Source organism: Bos taurus, chromosome 21 (assembly GCF_002263795.3).
Source record: "Bos taurus isolate L1 Dominette 01449 registration number 42190680 breed Hereford chromosome 21, ARS-UCD2.0, whole genome shotgun sequence".
In the NCBI taxonomy this organism is placed as follows: Eukaryota; Metazoa; Chordata; class Mammalia; order Artiodactyla; family Bovidae; genus Bos; species Bos taurus.
Window position 1 is genome coordinate 24,899,172 of NC_037348.1, and position 22,315 is coordinate 24,921,486.

Here is a 22,315-nt window from a genome sequence, read left to right on the forward strand (position 1 = left end):
CCACCTGGGAAGCCCATATCATTGGAGATAGCCTCAGTTCCACCCTCTCACATGCCATATGCGACTCATCAGCAAATCACCTTGGCTCTTTCTGGAGAGTGAATTCAGAATCCAGCCACCTCTCACCAACACCCTGGTCCTAGTCACCATTGTTACTTCAGTAGCCTCTAATTAGTCTCTCCACTTCTGCCCTAGTACCCAGACCTTCAGTGTGTTTTCAGCACAGCCAGAGTGACCCTTTTAAAACACAAATTGTCACACTCAGAACCGTTAATGGCTTCCCATCTGACTCAAAGCCTTTATAGTGGCCTCAAAGCCCCAACACGATCGTGCGCCCATACTGGTACCTTTCTGACCTCGTCTCACAACTCTCTCTTCACTCATTTCACTCCAGATACACTAGGCATTCTTCCACCTCAGGGCCTTTTATACTTGCTCTTCCTTCAACTTGCTCTCCTCTTCCCCAAATAACCACATGGGTCCCTTCTTCACCCTCTTCAGTTCTTGGATGTTCCCTTTTCAGTGAGGCCTTCCCTCTTGATCTGTATTTCTAAAACTGTTAAAATCCACCCCAGTCCTTACTATCCCCTTTTTCTGCATCATCAATAGATTTATTTATTTTTAGCACATGGTACTATATTTTATTTATCTTTTCTATTGTCTAGATTCCTACCCTTGCTACTAGAATGTATGCTCTATGAGGGCAGAGATGTTCATCTTTTTGTTCCCTGAAGAACGCCGAGCGCCTCTAGAACAGCTGACACTTTAGAGATGTTCAGTAAAATGTGAATAAATGAGTCTCAGTTTGAAATGCATCTCAGCCAGGCTGTGGGCCCCACTGTGTCATCTGCCAGATTAATGTCATAGACAGTAATGCTGAAGACTTTAGTTTAAATGCTTGGATCTCTAGGCCAGCCTCAGGATTTATTCTCATTTTCTTTTCATAATTATGACTAATTTAAGATTAGGTTTAAATTGGATGATTCTATCTAGTTTGCCACTTCTAATTTTTTTCTTGTCTAATGCCTCATTAAACACTAATGATTTTTTAATTTATAGAAATAATAAATATACTAATGTGGCATATAGAGTTAGAATCATTTTTTACTCCAGTGTTTATGTTTTTACACCCCTTACCTATGAAAGATTAGCATATATAAGTCTTAGTGTAAGATGATTTAAGTGGTCAAAGTAGACATCTTTAAAACTACTTGTTTAACTAAAAATCAATTTCAAAACAAAAAAGAAATTAGTAATTTAAAATCAAAGCAACACAGTCAGCGTTGCTGGCCTGTATACCTAGCTGTCCATTTTTTTCTACCTTGAATTACGTGTGCAAAACATCTTGTGATATGTGCCTAACTCAGAGAGTTTATACATACTTACAATTTATATACTAAGATATGCTCTGACACCTGAGTTGATATTAAAAATACCTTACATTTGAAGGTCAGATGTCAAATCTCTTTCTGATGTGTCTCTGCAGTGCTTTTCTAGGTCCCAAAGACCTCTTCCCTTACAAGGAATACAAAGACAAGTTTGGAAAATCAAACAAACGGAAAGGATTTAATGAAGGATTGTGGGAAATAGAAAATAACCCAGGAGTAAAGTTTACTGGATACCAGGTGACAGTTTACTTCATTATCACTTGCTGTATCTCATTTTTTAATTTTAACTCTTTTTTCAATCTTTCTTGTGTGTCCTTTGTATTAACAATTACCCACCACCGATCTGAAGTCAGAATTCTGTCTTGCTCCAGTCGCACTTTGGATTAAATGTTCAGGCATACGTTGCTATGTTGCACTTCACAGATAGTGCATTTTTTACAAATCGAAGGTTTGTGGCAACCCTGCTTTGAGCAAGTCTGTTGACCTTGTTTTTCCACCAGCCCTTGCTCACCTTGTGTCTTGGCTTCTTATTTTGGTAATTCTCTCAGTATTTCAAACTTTTTCATTATTCTTCTATTTGTTAATAGTATCCAATGATCTTTGATATTACCATTATAATTGTTTTGGGATGTCACAAACCCCACCCATATAAGACAATGAACTTAACTGATGTGTATGTGTTCATGTTGTGTGTGTTCTGAGTGCTCCACTGATGGGCCGTTCCCCTGTCTCCCTCCCTCTCCTTCAGCCACCCTGTGAGACACAATATTGAAGTTAGGCCAGTTAATGACCCTGCAGTGGCATCTAAGTATTCAGGTGAAAGGAAGAGTCAAGTCTCTCACTTTTAATCAAAAGCTAGAAATGATTCACCTTAGAAACTAAGGAAGTCATGTGGGAAACTGGCATGGGCCTAAAGCTAGGCCTCTTGGAGCCAAACAGTTAGCCAAGTTGTGAATGCAAAGAAAATGTTCTTGAAAGAAATTAAGAGTACCACTCTGGTGAATGCATGAATAATAAGAAAGTGAAACAGCCTTATTGCTGCTATGGAGAAGGTTTGAGTGGTCTGGATTGAAGATGAAACCAGTCACAAGATTCCCTTCAGCCAGAGCCTAATCCAGAGCAAGGCCTAACTCTCTTCAATTCTGTGAAGGCTGAGAGGGGTGAGGAGGCTGTAGATGAAAAGTGTGAAGCTAGTAGAGGTTGGTGCCAGAGGCTTAAGGAAAAAGCTGTTTCTATAACATAAAAGTGCAAAGTGAAGCAGCAAGAGCTGATACAGAAGCTGCAGCAGGTGATCCAGAAGCTCTGGCTAAGGTGCGTCATGAAGGTGGCTACACTAAACAACAGATTTTTTGGTGTAAATGACACAGCCTTCTATTGGAAGGTGCCCCCTAGGACTTCCATAGCTAGAGAAGAGACTTCTTCTGCTGACTTAGCTTCAAAAGATAGCCTGACTCTTGTTAGAGGCTAATTCAACTGGTGGCTTTAAGTTGAAGCCAGTGCTCGTTGACCATTCTGGAAATCCTAGAGTCTTTAAAGATCGTGCTGAATCTACTCTGCCTGTGTTTTGTAAATGGAACACGGAAACCTAGATGACAGCACCATGTACTGACCACATGCTTTACTGAATATTTTTAAGGCCACTCTTGAGAACTACTGCTCAGAAAAAAAGATTCCTTTGAAAATATTCCTGCTTATTGACAGTGCATCAGGCCACCCACAAGCTCTGATAGAGATGTACCATGAGATTAGTGTTGTTGTCCTGCCTGCTAACACCATATCCATCTGCAGTCCATGGATCAAGGAGGAATTTAGACTTTAAAGTCTTATTATCTAAGAAATACATCTTATAAAGCTATAGTGGCCATAGTTGGTGACTCCTCTTACAGATATGGGGAAAAGTTGATTGAAAACCTTCTAGAAAGGATTCACCATTCTAAATGCCATTAACAACATTTATGATTCAAAGGAAGAGGTCAGAATATCAACATTAAGAGGAATCTGAAAGAAGTGGATTCCAACCCTCATGGATGACTTAGAGGGCTTCAAGACTTCACTGGAGGAAGTAACTGCAGATGTGGTGGAAATGGCAAGAGAATTAGAGTTAGAAGCAGAGCCTGGAGATACAATTTCACTCTTGCAGTCTGCTGTTAATACTTGAATGGATAAGGAATTGCTTGTTACAGATGAACAGAGTGTCGTTTCTTGAGATGAAAGCTATTCCTGGTAAAGATGTTGTGAAGGCTGTTGATGTGACAACAAAGGATTCAGAATATTACATAAACTTAGTTGATAGAGCAGTGACAAGGTTTGAGAGGATTGACTCCAGTTTTGAAAAAAATTCTGTGGTGGCTAAAATGCTGTCAAACAGCGTTGCCTGCTACAGAGAACTCATTCGTAAGAGGCAGAGTCACCTGATAACTGCCATGTCGTTGTCTTTAAGTTGCCAGAGCCACTCCAACCTTCAACCACCACACTGATCAGTCAGTAGCCATCTACGTGACTGACCCTCCATCAGCAAAAAGGTTAGGACCCACTGAAGGCTCAGATGATGATTAGCATTTTTTAGCAGTAAAATATCTTTAAGGTATATACATAGTTTTTTTAGACATAATGCTACTATAAATTTAATAGACTACAGTATGATATAAGCATAATTTTTATATGCATTGAGGAACCAAAAAATTAATGTGACTTGCCTTTTTGTGATATTTGCTTTATTGTGGAGGTCTGGAACTGAACCTAAAATATCTCCCAGGTATGCCTGTAATTCTGTTACTCTAAGAGGGTTCATGTCAAGTGGTCACTGGAAAATTGAAGTTGACAGCCCTTTATTTTGAAAATCTAGAGTAAGCTGAACTTTTTCTAATTAAAATAGAATGATTGTTTTTGCAGTCTACGATCTTTGCTATTTTTCAAAATGTAATTAGCTAATATTTTATTTTTTTCTTAGGCAATTCAGCAGCAGAGCTCTTCAGAAACCGAGGGAGAAGGCGGGAATACCGCTGATGCAAGCAGTGAGGAAGAAGGCGACAGAGTAGAGGAAGATGGAAAAGGCAAAAGAAAGAGTGAAAAAGCAGGCTCAAAGAGGAAAAAGTCATACACTTCAAAGGTTACTAAGAAACCTTTCCCCTTGTTAATACATATAGAAATATATCAACTCTTGAGCCTCTTCCTTTAGAGACAGTAATACATCTGAAGGGAATAGGCAGGTAATCTTAGACGTGAGGGTAGCTGCTATGGACTCACGTAAGGGCTATTTGACCCTGAAATACCGCCTTCTCAGTTGGAGGAGGAGTGTTCTTCAATCAAGGGTGTAAGAGTAGGTATCCCTCTGATAACTGTCCCCAGATGAGCTCTGAAGAATTTAAGAATGTAGGAGACTTCAGTACGATTTAGGGCTATGTCTGTTACTGTTTATGGAAGCATAGAGATAGACTCAGACTCTTGTCTTTTTTCTTTAAAGACTGTATTTTGTCGCTTTATTTGTTCAGTCCTATTTCCTGATCACCTGTTCTATGTCAGACACTGTACTAGGTAGATACTAGTGAGCAAATCCAACTCCAGTCCTACCCTCCTATAACTTATCATCCAGTGGGTTGGGGGTGGAAACACAGAGTAAAAACCAATAATGAATATAAATTCTGGAAGGGCTATGAAGGAAATGAATGGGAGCAGGGAATGACAGAGTACATCCATTGAGATAGAGTGGCCAGGCCTTCCTGAAAAGACTAAGTTTATGCTGAGACCTGAAAGAATCTGGAAGGAAGAGCTGTGTGTGGCAGACTCTGAAGGTGGGGAGGGTTTGACATGTTCCTGAATTGCAACAAGACAGGCATCAGGATCAGGAAGGAGAGACCAGCAAAGGCTAAACAATGGAGACTGGTATGCCATGCTGACAGCTTACTGACCAGAGATGTATTAAATATGTCTTTGATTATCTGAACGGTATTGACCAGAGATGTTTCAGTATTCACGTACATAACAAACCACTGGCCACAGTTATAGTTTCTGCCTGTGGTCAATAATGTGTTAAGGAGTTTGAATTTTATTCCAAATGTAACAATGATTTATTGGAGACATGACATGATCCTTGATTTATAAATCAAAAGTTTAGGTTTTTCATACAGTAATTCAGAAATGCAGTTGAAAAAACTGATATTGTGGAAGTTTGTTCACTTTATAGAAACTTTAAGCAGGATAAATGGATCTTTGAAGATAAAAATTGGTACAAGTTTTGCTGTAATTGGTCTGTCACAAAGGTGAATGAATCCTTAGAGAAATTACTTCTGTTTAGACTGTGGTATTTAGTGACTGGATATACTTAGGAAACTCCTTAAAAACAAGTATCACGGGTTTATTAGACTGTCAGCATTTTATTTTACAGTCTGTAAAACCCACCCAACTGCCATACAGATACAATTGTATGAATACATACTACTTCCTGTACACCTCATGAAGAACATGGTATCTGCCTTAAATGAGGATAAAGTTTGCAAATGACAGCAAAATAGTTAGAAAAATAACCCCTGTGGAAGACTGGATCTCCCACAGGGATTTTTTTTTTTTTTTTTTAGGGATTATTTTTTAAGCTGAATTTCTTTTAGCATTTTGGACTTCACTTACACACCCAACTGAATTTATTTTATTTAATTCATGATTGTCTGCTGAGCTTCTATGAAATGTGTTGTGCTACCCTAAATTACCTAAGCTTTCTAAGGTAGCCGAGATATTTAATAGTGTGTATATGTGACTTTTAAACATTCTTATTTCATTTCTCTTGTGAAAACCAGAAGTAATGGAACTCTGCCTGGGGTAGACTTACAGTGTAAAGCAATGAAGAGGGAAAGGCATACTATACTTACTAAGGCTTATCTATTTTTAAATTAAAGAATCATTCCCTTTGCTTCCTTCAAGAACACAACTTTTGTGATCATTTGAGAACCATGATTTATTTTCAGCGTCAGCTGTATAAGCTAGCACAATGGTTCTCAAACTTTCACATGCACCAGAATCACCTGGAAACGGGGTTGTTAAAATATATTGCCCAGCGCCACCCCACCCCAAAATTTCTATTTTAGTTGGTCTAGGGTGGGACCTTAAATATCCGTGAGCTGAGGTCGCCAGTCTGGGAACCACATACCTGGGGTAACCTCAGTGCTCTCTTTGGCTTTCCAAATATTTCCTTTTGGTTGTGTGTGGTGATTTTTTTTCCCCCTACATCTGTTTATTAAAGTTGAATGATCTTCCTTTGTCACTGAAAACAAGTGGCTCACAAACTTTTCTGACTGCATCCAAGTTAGGTTGAGGGAAGAGTCCCACATCCCCTCTACCTCACCCAATTCTGTTTTTCTGTGGGGAAAAAAAGTTCAGTAATCATAACGAAAAGCCATAGTAGAAGCACACTTGAGGGAGGATATATATATATATATAATCACTTGAGCAGTAAGTATATGTATGATTCATATTGGAGCCATAACAGATACTGGAAAATCGTTAGCAAAACATACTTTGCATAGACGTTATTTACTGTAAAAAGGAGGGCTAATCAAGAGAACCTCACAACAGACTGAACTGATGCTGATAGTAAACCATTAGCAATCCTAGTTAAAAACCAAAGACAGCAACGGGTGGATACACAACCAGTTTAAGGCCACGTTGATTAAACTGGTGAAGGGTGGGTCCTTCCCCAAAATTCCAGGGATTGTGAGGATCTGCATACACCCAGTGAGAGCTTCCTAAGGTTATAACATATAGCGTGGCAGCCAGATTTCTCAGTTGAATACTGAATATGACTCATTAGCAAAACTGTAGTAACACCCTATTTCTAGTCTTAAAAATTATAAAAACTTGAAGAACTATAAAACTTAAAAAATCACTTACAGGGTTACTTGTCTGTATCCTTTGTAGGCACTATAAATTTTAGGGAGCTGTGCCTTATTTTCCATAAGAATTCCAAGTCAGGAACTGTTATTTGAGGATTACTATGTAAAGCAGTTACTCCATTTTTATTATTATACTGTATTTACTAGGAGAACAAAAGTATTTCACCTTTTATATCATCACACTTGATTTAAACTTAAACTCTAGGCACTCCACATTCAGATTATTAAATCTGCTTTCCTTCTATGAAGGAAAATGAAGTCATTTTAAAGGGACATTTGAGGCTTGGTTGGTCGTTTCAGTTAAATAAAATAGAAGCAATGTAATTATAGATTCTGTCACATAGCTAAAAGGTATTTTCTCTTTAAAAGTTGCATTTTAAAATACGGATTGTCTGAGGAAGCTCAAATTTTCTAACTTCATTTTTGTTAAGACCAAAAGTGACTTGGCTTAATGAGTTTTCTTAGCTGTTATTTGCCATGTGCTTAAAGATTCATAAAATTTTTCAGAAAGGAAGTGTAAGTAAAATGCTACATTTTATTTTCTTAAAAGTGCACAGTGGAGCCAGCTTTTGATCATTTTAATGCTGTTCTGCAAAGCAGCTCTGGCTGTGAACTCTAATTGTATTTTCATCCTCACTGCAGAGTTCATCTTGGTTTCAGAAGCAAGATGATAAAAAAGGAGCTAGTTCACCAGTATGGCCTTCAGTTCTTAAATAATTCTCCATAATTTAAAAAATTAAAGTTAATTCAGATCACATGGTGATGTACAAGTTTTGCCAAGATCATGCCGTATATGCCATTGACCTGACAGCATCCATACGTGCTCTGACGTGGGTGTCCATGTATGATCCTCGAGTGTTGATCTTGCTTCTCTGGACCTTACGCTCTGCTGTGAAATGATGGGGAAGGACAGGCGACCTTTAGGGTGCCTCATAGCTCTGTAGCCTTCCTAGAGTGGTCTCCATCAACTGTATTTATTCGTTGATAGTGTTCCAGGTGTGTGACTCTTCATTGTCTGCCCTTCATATCACACTGCCGGAAGAACTAAAAGGTTATCTAGTCCACCTCTACTTCCTTTCCAGCTGGTTAAACTGAGGCCCAGGGAGGTGAGATGACTTGTCCAGGGTTATCTAGCTCAGTCTTAGTACCTGCATGTTGTATCATGCTGTATCCTGTATCAGGCCACACAAACTGGATATAAGCCAGCTGTTCCTACATTTCTCACTTAAATTTGTGCAATCAGGGCTCTACTTTTGACTATAATTTTTAACTTGTCTAAACCTTTAGAAATCCTCTAAACAGTCCCGGAAATCTCCAGGAGACGAAGATGACAAAGACTGCAAAGAAGAAGAAAATAAAAGCAGCTCTGAGGGTGGAGATGCCGGCAATGACACAAGAAACACAACTTCAGACTTGCAAAAAACCAGTGAAGGGGTAAGAATATGCCTGTAACGTCTCCTGCCTTCCTGTTCACCTGGAAGGCACTCTGCCTCAGAACAGGGTTCATATCTCAGTGTTAGTAAATGTGGCCTTGGTGATGGAGAACGTGCTCAGCTGGACTTAATACATTCATTCTCTGCTCCTGAATTAGTGATGAGCTGCTCACAGTCTGAGAACAAAAGACAGCCAGGTGGGAATTATACCTGCCCATCAGTTTGGAACTCAAACAGGTTCATTCTCTTTTAAACTAACTTCAGCAGCTTGCGAGTTTTTGAAAAGTTAGGCATGAAGTATGAAATGATGAAATGCCACCTCAGAATTTGACAGTTGTATTCTTTTATTATAAAATGAATGGCATGTTCAAAATAGGGTATTTTATACTGCTCCTTCTTTCCTAGAAGCAGTATGTAATTTAATTTACCTAGGGGACTTTAAATATTTAAATATTCAAACTATATGTGAATGTAAATGTTTAAAGTAACCAAGGGGGAAAGTTGTCCACTTTGAATCTTGTTCATTAGTGTTAACCTCTGTCAATAACTTCAAGGTCACAGGCAAGTCAACATCTGTAAAAGTTTTAGTGAAGGCACATTTGCCCGTGGTCATTTTCCATGGATCTTTATGAAGACTAACTGGACAGCAGCAAATCATTTTAAAACAGTATCCATAAAACAAGTTATTACTCTTTAGTTCTGATTTCATTTCTGGTCTGCTTTTGTCAGTGCTGTTTACCTCTCCACTGTCTCCTGCTTCCAGTAACCCATGTTTATTCCCAAGTTATGACAATTCTAACTACTACATTGTTCCTCTTACACAGCGCAGCTTCACTCTGTCCTCTGCCTGCCTGCCTTCTCTCAACCTCTCCAGTAAATAGACCCCTCTCATTACCTACACACATAGCCCTCCCAGGGACACTGAGCTGCTAACAGTCACCAAAGGCTTGAGTACCTGACTTAGATTTGGTTTTCTTTTTGTCTCACCTGCTACCTTCACCCTAGGTATCTTTAATATGCATATAGCAAAAACTCTCACCACATGTCTCCCCTTTACCACCAACTTCATGTCTGGCTGCACTTCCTGTGACAGAGAAGGCGGCAGTCTACACCCTTACTACTCCATGTGCAGCCTGCAGACCAGTAACATCAACATCATCTGGAGGCTTGTTAGAAATGCAGAATCCAGGCTCAAATCTAGACCTACCAAACCAGAATCTGCATGTTAACTAAACTACCAAGTTATTCATCCACACATGACAGTTTGAGAAGCACTAAGCTCTACCTTTCTATTGTCAGAGTCCAGAATATCATGTCCTCCTACCTTCTCCAAGGTTACCGCCTCACCCCCATCGCTTGTCCCCCCCTCTCCTGTGCCTTTCCTTTCTTTCCCACTGCTCCTTACTCTCTGCCTCTAAATGGTATTAGGTCTCCCTTACCCTTATAGGAGCTTCCCTTGTGGGTCACGGAGAAGGCAATGGCGCCCCACTCCAGTACTCTTGCCTGCAAAATCCCATGGACGGAGGAGCCTGGTAGGCTGCAGTCCATGGGGTCGCACAGAGTCGGACACGACTGAGCAACTTCACTTTCACTTTTCACTTTCATGCATTGGAGAAGGAAATGGCAACCCACTCCAGTGTTCTTGCCTGGAGAATCCCAGGGACGGGGGAGCCTGGTGGGCTGCTGTCTATGGGGTCTCACAGATTCGGACACAACTGAAGCAACTTAGCAGCTTGTGGGTCAGCTGGTAAAGAATCCACCTGCAATGCAGGAGACGTGGGTTCAATCACTGGGTTGGGAAGATCCCCTGGAAAAGGGAAAGGCTACCCACTCCAATATTCTGGCCTAGAGAATTCTAGATCGCAAAGGGTCAAATAGGACTGAGCGACTTTCACTTTCACTTTACCATTATAGATACTTCCCTTCTACTATATGTCCTACTCTTTCCACCTTTCTCTTCATCTCTAATTTCTTAAGTTGTTTTTTCCTCCCAGTGTCCATTGTCTCACCCACTCATGACTTAACCCCCAACACTCTTGTTTTTCCTTTGCTATTTCATTGAAACTGCTCTTGTAAAGGTCCCTAGTGATCCTCCCATTGCCAAACCCATTGTCTGCTTTAGTCTCAGTCTGCAGCATTTAGTACCATTGACCACTTTCTCCTTCTGACTGTGCCTCCAGTTCACTAGTCTCTTCTGCTTCTCCCAGTTTCTTCTCAGTCTCTTTCTAGAGCACTTTCCTCCAGGCTGTCTTGGCACCCTTCTAGTCTGAAAGTTTCTCCTCTGTCCATCTTAGGCACTCTCATGGCTTCAACTGTCATATATGACTGATGGCTTCCCATTCTATATCTCTTGCATTGTAGATTCATTTTTCTGTTAATGAAACCATCTCTACTTTAATATCTTGAAAGCCACTCAGAAGATAGTTGCCACCAGAAGTAGCAAGAGCAGCAGCGGTAGCGGCTGACACTGTGTACCTGTACTATGCTCAGTGCTGTCCCTGCACTTAGTCCTCACGCAGATCCCAGGAGGCAGGTGCCAGGTGCTCTGCACTTTGTAGCTGAGTAAGCTGAAGCTGAAAGGATGGGCAGGGTCACACGGCTCATCAGGGCCTGTAGAAGCAAGGGCCTAAGATCTTTTTATTTCTACCCTGTGTCTAATAATATAATTTTATATACAAAAGGATATACATAATATCAAGTAGTAAGCAATACCAGAGACCCTACCACTCAACCCCAAAAGTAGAATATAACAATAACTTGTATCCATTTACAATGTTCTTTCCCAACCCATCTTCTTCCTACCCAGAGATAACCACTAGTGTTGTATTTACCATTTCCTTCCATTTTTAAAACTTAGCCCATATGTAACATACAGGTATATACTTAAACAATCATTAAATTTTGCTCCTTTTTGAGCTTTTTTAAAAATGATATACTCACTACTGTGCTTCCAAGATTCCTTCATGGGATTATGTGTAGTTTACTCATTTCTCATTACTTTATAATACTCAATTCTATGAGTACATCACAACTTCTTTATCCAGCCTTCTGTTGACAGGCATTTTGGTAATTTCCAGCTTTTTGCAGTTAGGAACTGTGTTGCTGTGAATATTTCCATATTGTCTCCTAGTGTACGCATGCAAGGGTTTCTTTAAGGGTATGTAAACTCAGACTGGACAGGCTGAGTCACAACTATTTTTATGGTGTTTATAAGATACTGCCAAATTACGTCCCTATAAGTTGTTGGACCAGCTTATATCCCACCATCCATGTATGAGTTCCCTGTGACTCACTTGTCATTGTCAGACTTTAAAATTCTTCCCAATATAGTGGGTGAAAATTCTAGTCTTAATTTGCGATTCTTTGGTCAGTAATAAAGTTGAGCCTCTTTTTACCTGTTTGACCACCTGTGCTTCCTCTTTTGTGCAGTGCTTGATTTGCGAATTTTGCCCATTTTCTTATTGAATTTATTTTCCTACTGATATGTAAAGGACTCCTTTACATATTCTGGATTCTAACAAACATGGGTGGTCATGTGCATTACAGACATCTTCTCCAAGTTTGTGGCTTTTCTGTTCAATTTCTTAATGATACCTGTTAGTGAATAAACATTCTTCATTTTATTGTAGTCAGATGCATCAAATTTTTCTTGTTATGGTTATCATTTTTCTGTATTGTTTGAGAAATCCATTCCTATCCCAAAGTCAGAAAGATATTCTCCTGTATTTCATTTTAAAATTGTAAACTTTAGTTTTTAACATTTTAGTGTTTAATCCATCTAGAATTGATCTTTGTGTAGGGTACGAGATAGGATCCCACTGCATTTTCCCCACAGCATAACCATTTAACCAGCACCATGTATTAAACAGTCTCTCTATTCGTCTCTGAAATGCAGTGTCATCTGTTATGTAGCCATGGGTCTCTCTGGGTTCTCTATTCTGTTCCTTTGGTCAGTACTACAGTTTCTTAATTACAGTAGCTTTATAATGTGTCCTGATATCTTATAGGGCAAGTAGCCTAATTTGGGGGGTTTTCTAGGTGGTACAGTAGTAAAGAATCTGCCTGTCAATGCAGAAGACACAAGAGACAGGTTCAGTTCCTGGGTCGAAAGATCCCCTGGAGAAGGAAATGGCTACCCACTCCAGGATTCTTGCCTGGGAAATCCCATGGACAGAGGAGCCTGGTGGGCTACACTCCATGTTGCAAAAAGTTGGACATGACTGAGCATACACACAGGCAGCCTAATTTTTTTTCCTCAGATATTTTTTAGACACAGTCTAGGATAGAAGGTCAAGAGGGGCTTTTTTTCTTGATGGGAGAATGTGCAGCACATAGGCTGATAAGACGGAGAAGGCAATGGCACCCCACTCCAGTACTCTTGCCTGGAAAATCCCATGGACGGAGGAGCCTGGTAGGCTGCAGCCCGTGGGGTCGAGAAGAGTCGGACATGACTGAGCGACTTCATTTTCACTTGCATGCATTGGAAAAGGAAATGGCAACCCACTCCAATGTTCTTGCCTGGAGGATCCCAGGGACGGGGGAGCCTGGTGGGCTGCCATCTATGGGGTCGCACAGACTGAAGCAACTTAGCAGCAGCAGCAGCAGCAGACTGATAAGAATGATTCAAATGTGCAGTGATCACAAAATAATAATGTAGGAAAGAATTGCCAAAGTAGGGCTCTTCAGAAGGCAAACAGGCATAAAATCCACTGCACATCTGGAGGGGTGCCTTAGTTCATGCACTGAAACACGAGGAACTTACCTGCCTCTGCGCTCAACACTCTGTTTTCCTCCTGTTGGGTGCGGGGGCAGGTAAGTGGGTACCTGCAGTGAGAGCTTATAAAAGTTCTCATCTGATTGCTTCTGTCTCCTTAGGAAGGAAGGTCAACAATTTGAGAGTAAGAGCAGGAAGAAGTGTTGAAATTTCGAGAGGAGGAAAAGGGATAAAATAGTTAGAATACAAAAGTGACTGGACTTTGGAACAGCAGGAAGGGCCCACTCGAGGTTAGTGGTCATTAATTTAAGAACATTCAGATGGCTGTGTGTTTTTCTCCAGGCGTATTCAATTGTGCGATCACAGAAAAGTAGAGAACCGAGCTTATCCAGAATTGGAGTTTGCCCAGAGAGCAAAGTAAAGGAAGTTTGAGGCAAGGGAGTTGAGGGCGTATGTGAGGAAGAGATTAATTATAATGATGGACACATGGAATCCAAAACATGTTCAGAGGGAAACACGGATGTGAGGAAGGGACAGGATCAACAGATTTTGAGTATCAAAGAGTTCTTGGAGTTGGAGTACTAGGTAAAGGGAAGGGACTAGAAAGACAAGTAGAAATGAAATAGTCAGATGTCTAGATGGAATTATGGAAGCAGGCAACAGGGCAGGTGCTCTTGGTGTCTTCAATAAGACAGGTTTTCATTGTGTGAGCTCTGTTCACATCGCAGAACATCGCAGTACCCTTGGCCCCTGCTCATTAAATGCCATTGAAAACTCCAACCTACAATGTTCCCATGAAAGTGAAAAGTGAAAGTGAAGTCACTCAGTCGTGTCCAACTCTTTGCAACCCTGTGGACTGTAGCCTGCCAGGCTCCTCTGTCCATGGAATTCTCCAGGCAAGAATACTGGAGTGGGTTTAAAAAAAAATACTGGAGTGGGTTGCCATTTCCTTCTCCAGGGGATCTTCCCAACCCAGGGATCGAACCCGGGTCTCCTGCATTGCAGGCAGATACTTTATCCTCTGAGCCATCAGAGAAGCATAATTTCCCCCCAAAAAACAGTGACCTAGTATTTGCAAATGCTCTCAGTGGTTGAAAATTGCTTGTTTAAGAAATAACCATGGAAATGAGCAGCTAAGGTAAGGTAGCAGACAATATTTTTAGGGAAGAGGAAGCCCAGGAACTAAGAGGTTAGAGTGTTGCAAAGACAATCTCTGTGCATGTTGACATCCAGCAGTTAGGATGCTGAATGACAGTGAGCCACAGCTGACATCTTCAAGGAGTCAGGGATAGTGATGGGGAGTCTTGGAGAAGACTGCAGTAGGGAAGGGCTGGCATCTTACAGCATTGAGACTAAAGTCCAGAAGGATTTTTTTCCTGGGGGGAAGCACAGAGGAAGAATAGCTAGAAATAGTAGTAAGGTCAAGGTCACCTTCCCCACTTCCAGGGCCTGTAGTATGAGAGCTGTGGCAGAGGAGGTTACCACCTGGGGGTTGCAGAGAAAGCAGCAGCAGGATCTCCAGGGTGAAGCTAGATAGCAGTTAGAACAAATTGATGAATAAAGTATCTTGGGAATGAAGAAGGTTTGCTGATGGCTGACTAATTTCCAAGGGAAGCTAAAGGCAAAGGAGAAAAGGAAGGACATACCCATCTGAATGCAGAGTTCCAAAGAATAGCAAGGAGAGAAAAGAAAGCCTTCCTCAGTAATCAATGCAAAGAAATAGAGGAAAACAATAGAATGGAAAAGACTAGAGATCTCTTCAAGAAAATTAGAGATACCGAGGGAACATTTCATGCAAAGATGGGCTCAATAGAGGACAGAAATGGTATGGAACTAACAGAAGCAGAACATATTAAGAAGAGATGGCAAGAATACACAAAAGAACTATACAAAAAAGATCTTCATGACCCAGATAACCACAACAGTATGTTCACTCACCTAGAGCCAGACATCCTGGAATTCGAAGTCAAGTGGGCCTTAGGAAGCATAATTACAAACAAAGCTAGTGGAGGTGATGGAATTCCAGTTGAGCTATTTCAAATCCAAAAAGATGATGCTGTGAAAGTGCTGCACTCAATATGTCAGCAAATCTGGAAAACTCAGCAGTGGCCACAGGACTGGAAACAGTCAATTTTCATTCCAATCCCAAAAGAAGGCAATGCCAAAGAATGTTCAAACTACTGCACAATTGCACTCATCTCACACACTAGCAAAGTATTCAAAATTCTCCAAGCCAGGCTTCAACAGTACATAAACTGTGAGATTCCAGATGTTCAAGCTGGTTTTAGAAGAGGCAGAGGAACCAGAGATCAAATTGCCAACATTTGTTGGATCATCAAAAAAGCAAGAGAGTTCCAGAAAAGCATCTACTTCTGGTTTATTGACTGTGCCGAAGGCTTTGACTGTGTGGATCACAACAAAGTGTGGAAAATTCTTCAAGAGATGAGAATACTAGACGACCTTACTTGCCTCCTGAGAAATTATGCAGGTCCAGAAGCAACGGTTGGAACTGAAATGGAAGAACAGACTGGTTCCAAATAGGGAAAGGAGTACGTAAAGGCTATATATTGTCACCCTGCTTATTTAATTTATATGCAGAGTACATCATGAAAAATGCTGGGCTGGATGAAGCACAAGCTGGAATCAAGATTTCTGGGAGAAATATCAATAACCTCAGATATGCAGATGACAGCACCCTTATGGCAGAAAGCGAAGAAGTAGTAAAGAGCCTCTTGATGAAAGTGAAAGAGGAGAGTGAAAAAGCTGGTTTAAAACTCAACATTCAGAAAACTAAGATCGTGGCATCTGGTCCCATCACTTCATGGCAAATAGATGGGGAAACAGTGAGAGACTTTTATTTTTCTGGGCTCCAAAATCACTGCAGATGGTGACTGCAGCCATGAAATAAAAGACATTGCTTGGAAGAAAAGCTATGGCAAATCTAGACAGCATATTAAAAAGCAGAGACATTACTTTGCCAAAAATGATCCATCTCGTCAAAGCTAAGGTTTTTCTGGTAGTCATGTATGGATGTGTGAGTTGGGACTATAAAGAAAGCTGAGCGCTGAAGAATTGATGCTTTTGAACTGTGGTGTTGGAGAAGACTCTTGAGAGTTGCTTGGACTGCAAGGAGAGCAAACCAGTCAATCCTAAAGGAAATCAGTCCTGAATATTAACTAGAAGCACTGATGCTGAAGCTGAAACTCCAGTACTTTGGCCACCTGATGCAAAGAACTGAGTGGAAAGACCCTGATTCTGGGAAAGATTAAAGGCAGGAGAAGAAGGAGATGACAGAGGATAAGATGGTTGGATGGCATCACCAACTCAAAGGACATGAGTTTGAGCAAGCTCTGGGAGAGGGTGATGACAGGGAAGCCTGGCATGCTGCAGTCCATCAGCATAAAGAATCAGACACAACTGAGCAACTGAACTGAACTGACTGTAATATCCAAGGGACCCAGTGGAAGAGACTAAGGAATTGGGGAGCAGGGGGGAGGCTGGCATTTAAGAGATGAGGTTGTAAATGAACACAACAAAGTGTCAGGGATGAGAGTCCAGGATGTGATAGATGCTCTGGAGCCCATCTTGTGTCAGGAAGAAGGATTGATCGCTCGGGGCAGAGGGTGGTATTGGAGTGGGAGCCATTTCCTTCTCCGGGGGATCTTCCTGACCCAGGGATTGAACCTGAGTCTCCTTGAACCTGAGTCTCCTGCATTGCAAGCAGATTCTTTACTGTCTGAGCCAGAGGAGCCCCCAAAAGGATTATTGTCTCAGGGCATAGGGTGGGATGGAAGTTACATATATTGGTGAAGGAAGAAGAGGTTCTTACAAGGAGCCCATAGAATTCCAAGACTCCCTTTATGTCTGGGTGCTCTGCCTTCATCCTCACTCCTCTAGCAGAAGCACTAGCAGAAAGGGGCAGGCTGCAGAGCAAGTAGAGCTCCCTTCTTAAGTCACCGAAGTGGAGGTGACTTTGTGGCCAGGACACCATGCGGATAATACACCTGCTGTGTTAATACCTCTTGTCGTGAACAAATAACTCTTAAGACTCAGTGGCTTAAAATAGCATTTTCTATGGGTCAGGAACCAAAATAGATGTAACTTGTTGATACCTCTATCTCCACATCTTTCCAAAGCTGCAATTAATGTATTAGCAGGAGCTCAAATCATTTTTGAGTTGAGGCTTGGCTTGGGGCTTGGTCCTTTTGGAAGGACCTTCCTTTCAGGAAGTTGTTGGCAGGATTTGGTCACTCATAGTTATTAGATCAAGGGCTTCAGTGCTTCACTGACTGTTGGCCAAAGGCCTCCCTTGGTTTCCTGCCACATGAGTCCATAAGGTGGCTTCAGCATGGCAGCTGGCTTCATTAGCAAGAGAGAGGGTGGAAGCAACATGGAAGTCAACCTTTTGTTCTCTGATCTCAGACACAATATCCCATCACTTTTGCCTCATTCAGTTCATTAGACAAATGTCACAAGATCTAGCCTACTCTAAAAGGTAGGGTGTTACACAAGGGTATGAATTTAAGGAGGCAGGTATCACTGAGATCCATGTCAGAAAGCTGCCCTACCCTGAACCAAACACTGACAACAAGGAGATAACTGGCTTAGACCAGTCAGGTTCTGCCCATCCCTGACACTGGAGTCAAGTCCCCAAATCACAAGGATGTCACATAGTTGTGGGGAGGAGCAAAGGACAGAATAAATGTGGGGCGGACAGCCGGAGGGTTCACTGTCGCCACTAACCAGTATTCATACATTTATTCTGGCTCGGGACCTGTTGTTCTTCCTACAATCTGGTGCTGCTGGTGCCCTCCACATCAGGCCCATCTCCTGATTTCTGCATAAAATGGCCTTATCACTCTCACCTTAGTTTATCTTTTTAGCCTCACTTTAGCCTCACTTTTCACCATTCACTCTCATTTATGCCAAGCCAGTGGTTTATCAAGGTTTTTGGTCTCAGGACCCCTTTACTACTCTTAGACAAAGAGTTTTTGTTATAGCTATTGATATTTACTTAATTAGAATTAAAAATAAAATTTTAAGGATATTTATTTACTTTAATAGTAAACCCATTACTTAACAAAATAACACATTTTTGTGAAAAATAAATATCTTCCCAAAAAAAAAGTTCTTGAGAAAAATTATACACTTTTTTACATTAAAAAAAAATGCATATCTTTAATGTCTGCTCTAATAGAAACTCTCAGGCCATATTGTCAAATCTGCTTCTATATTCAGACTGTTGTGATATGTTATTTTGGTTGAAATATAAGAAGAAAATGTAGTCTTCCATAGACATGTAGTTGAAGATGGAGATAGGAATATTTTAATAGTCTATTCAGGTCATTGTGTGTATTCTTTGATATTACACCAATTCTGTAAGTGGTCATTTCTTGGAGGTTAGTTGCAGTGTCGAATCTGAACCTCTTATATTCTGTCTGGTTAAAATCCATTGGACCATCTGGCACTATGAATCTCTTTTCACATTTGGAAAATATTTGTTCCCTGAGTTACTTAAGTTTTCCAAATATTTCACTATGAAATCTTTTTAATCACATTTTAAATATCACTATCTTGTCCCCTAAAAAAAAAAAAAACTTTACATTTTGGGAAGCTTTTTTAGAGAGGATTTAAGTTTTCTAGAATCCTAATCTTCACTCAAAAGCCCAAATTTTATCATTGGCAATGAATACTATCAGTCATTTTCCATGAAGTAATAGGCTCGTTTCATTTATTTTTGACAAAATGCCAAATACCCAAGTCTGAGTAACCATAGTTTATCTGCCATACTTCCAAGAAAAATTGGTGCTCCATAAAAAGACCCTATCACTTCTCCAGCCTGTAACTTCTGCTTACTGTGTTCGGGTATCCTTCAGCCTGTTAGTGTACCTCACATTGAAATGCCTCAAGAGAGAATCCAGTGGATTAGCCAGCCATTGTGCAGTATGAAACTGGTGTGGCGCTGAGCATGGCAGCCAGTGCATAAAGGCACAAGTTCTAGCTGTTTATGTGGAGTAGATCTGCAGAACACTGTTCAGAATATCCACCAGTGTGAATGAGCAGGGTATTTTTTTCATATGCAGATAGAGTGATTATGGTATGAGAAGTTAAAAATTAATTTGTAATTTGACTCTATTAATATAAGCACCCATTTAATAGTACTTCCACCCAAAAAGCATGTCCTTAAAGTTATAGTTACATTCTGCTACCACTCTCACTTTGCTGGGGGCACTAATACTACTCTGAGACTACCATCAGACCATGTGTTTTAAAAATATTCTTCAACATGGACTGAGTAGTTGTTACTATGAGTTTTCTACTGATGTAAACATAGAATGTATTGCCTTTCACATTAATATTAATAAAAAGACATTGTTAAAGAAGTTTCTTTGGTTGATTAACAATTTCTCGTTGTTTTAATGGGTGTTTTCCTCCTTCACAAGGGAGGAAAATCCTCTAAAGCCTGTGAGTATGATCTTATTTCTAGCGCTTTTCTTTGTTAATAAATAACGAGGAGTCACCAGGCACTGTATCTTGCAAGTTCATAGATGTTAAATGTAATGTGTTTTTTTTTTTTTTTTTAAGATTGGCTTTCTCATTTTGGTAAGAACAAAGAAGACTAAGAAATGTATTTCTGCTATCTTGAGGGGATAGTAGGTTTAGAAACTTTCCTCTTTGAAGGTTCTGGAATTAGCTGTATATTATATATGGTGCAGGGTAGAGTTCAGCTACATAAGTGAAAACCATACCCATGAATGATGACATGCATCCTACAAACAAGTTCATTCACTTAGTGAAGTGTAGAGCTGAAGGAGGCTGTTTTCAGAAAAAGTATTGGGGGCCTGAATTCCCTCTTTAATTTATACCACAAGAGCAGTACTAAGGGGGTTAATGTATTTGGGTTAATGATGAAGAAAACAAAAATAGCATCCCGGTGGGGAAATGTAACCTGACACAATTAAAAGTGGGACCCAAACTAAAACGCAATCCTTTTAGGAAATGGAAGTATTTTATCTTTGTCAAATGGAAGCAATCTAAACTTTACAAAAATCTAGGCTTCCTTTCTCTTTGTATATCTTGACTTAATATTATTAACTCTTGTATTTCATTGAGCCATACTGTCACAAGTAATTAAATTATAAATATTATACAGAATAATTTGCAATTCTGCAAATACTTTTAAAATTTTAAGAAATTTACCTTTCTTTGTGATACCAGAATCCTCACAAAGATGGATTATCTCCGTTTTCCCCTTAACTTTATGTATCCCAGCAATGCATTATCCTAGAGTTTTACAGAGTGCACGCTTCTTCACTGTGTCCTGCCAGACAATAGACAAAGTTTACACTAAAATGCCCTAGTTTTTCCTTTAGGTTTTTGCACTGATAGTATAAAGCAAACCCTCAGAGACTATTCTTGATAAGTATTGTTAATGCTGCAGTGCAGATTGGAATCTCAAAAAATCCAGGTATATAGTATAAAGATGTGGGTAGCTTATATTGTTAATATCCAAAATCATCTAAAGGCTTGTTTTCTTTGTGTTTTTTTCCAGACCTAACTACCATAATGAATGCTGCATACTAAGAAAACCACAAGAAGGTTATACGTTTGGTTGTCCAATATTCTTGGATTTGATATGAACCAACACATAGTCCTTGTTGTCATTGACAGAATCCCAGTTTGTATGTACATTATTCACATTCCTCTCTGATGTGTTTGGGGGAAAAAAAGACATTTTAGCCTTTTTTAAGGTTATTGACTTAATTTCATGTTATTTGGTTGCATGAAGTTGCCCTTAACCACTAAGGATTATCAAGATTTTTGCACAAGCTCATACAAGTCTAGGATCCTTTATCAAGGCAGTTATGTTCATCACTCTTCTGCCTTTTACTCCACCATCACCAAACACTCAGTTAAATATAAATTAGCATTTTTTTTTAAAGGACCACTCAACATAATGCTTAAGGGATTTCTTCTCTGTGACAGAACCCAGGAACCAATTCCTAGATACATAATGTTGGCATATTGAAGGTGAACTTAAAATTGTCCTTCAGTTTTGAGGCCATGTGTAAAGTTGAATCATATTGTAATATACCTTTTCCGTATTAGAAATAGCTAGTTGACAACTTATACTTCTCAAAACTCATGTTGTTACGTACACAAACTCAGTTTCTATATGTGAAGTTAAGTGAGTCTTTTGTGTTACTCCAAGATAAAGGCAATGATTTATTTTCTCCCAATGCCAATACAATTTGAGCTAATCACTCAAGCTGGATACTTTACATTTTAAAGCTGGACTCAGCAGTAGCCCTATGGGAAGTAAGACAAAGCATTGACTTTTAAATATAGACTTTTAAACAATCTGTTGTTTTCTTTTGGAACTAGAATTAGAATAGTTAATACTCATCCACAAACCATTATTATGTGTACATTATTGTTGCAATTGTGATAATAGAAAATTTTATTTATTTTTATGCCAACTTATATTGTGAGAACACATTTAGTCAGTTTGGGTTTTATCAATCCTGTTATGCTTGTCCTTGGAACATCTTTCGCGTATTCGAGGTTTGTAGTTGAAAAGTTTACTGTAAAAAAAAAATCAAAAACAAAAAAATGTATTGTTTTTACAGAATAAATTTATTGGAATGTGTACTGGGAGTAAGAGTTGAGGTTGTAAACAACTAAGTTAGTGTAATTTGGCTTCATATATGTAATGTGAGGTATTAATGTAATTCATATATTAAAGCAAAAATTGTTAACAGCAAGCTGATAAGAGAATCAAGTGCAGGTGAGGCTTTTTCTTTTCTTTTTTTAAACACTGGGTTTTAGGACTTGTGTTTTTTTTTTTTTTTTTTTTTTAAACACTGGGGGGTAGGGAGAGGAACTGGCTATATGACT

General features: G+C 39.8%; 2 protein-coding genes across 3 annotated transcripts in view; one reads left to right on the top strand and one right to left on the bottom strand.

Annotated features, from left to right (window-relative positions):
- The window catches only part of HDGFL3 (HDGF like 3), a 76,319-nt gene extending 54,124 nt beyond the window's left edge, over window positions 1–22,195 (top strand). The window contains exons 3-6 of one of the 2 annotated variants that reach the window (XM_059879194.1): window positions 1,487–1,625; window positions 4,339–4,497; window positions 8,558–8,704; window positions 13,579–13,725. In XM_059879194.1, coding sequence (XP_059735177.1) covers window positions 1,487–1,625; window positions 4,339–4,497; window positions 8,558–8,704; window positions 13,579–13,599 — 466 coding nt within the window. In that variant the 3' untranslated portion in view covers window positions 13,600–13,725. Of the gene's footprint in view, window positions 1–1,486; window positions 1,626–4,338; window positions 4,498–8,557; window positions 8,705–13,578; window positions 13,726–20,969 lie in introns of those variants that run through there. The other variant, NM_001191368.3, reaches the window with a different exon arrangement.
- TM6SF1 (transmembrane 6 superfamily member 1) overlaps window positions 1–22,315 on the bottom strand; it is a 55,866-nt gene that overhangs the window by 2,906 nt on the left and 30,645 nt on the right. The window lies entirely within an intron of this gene.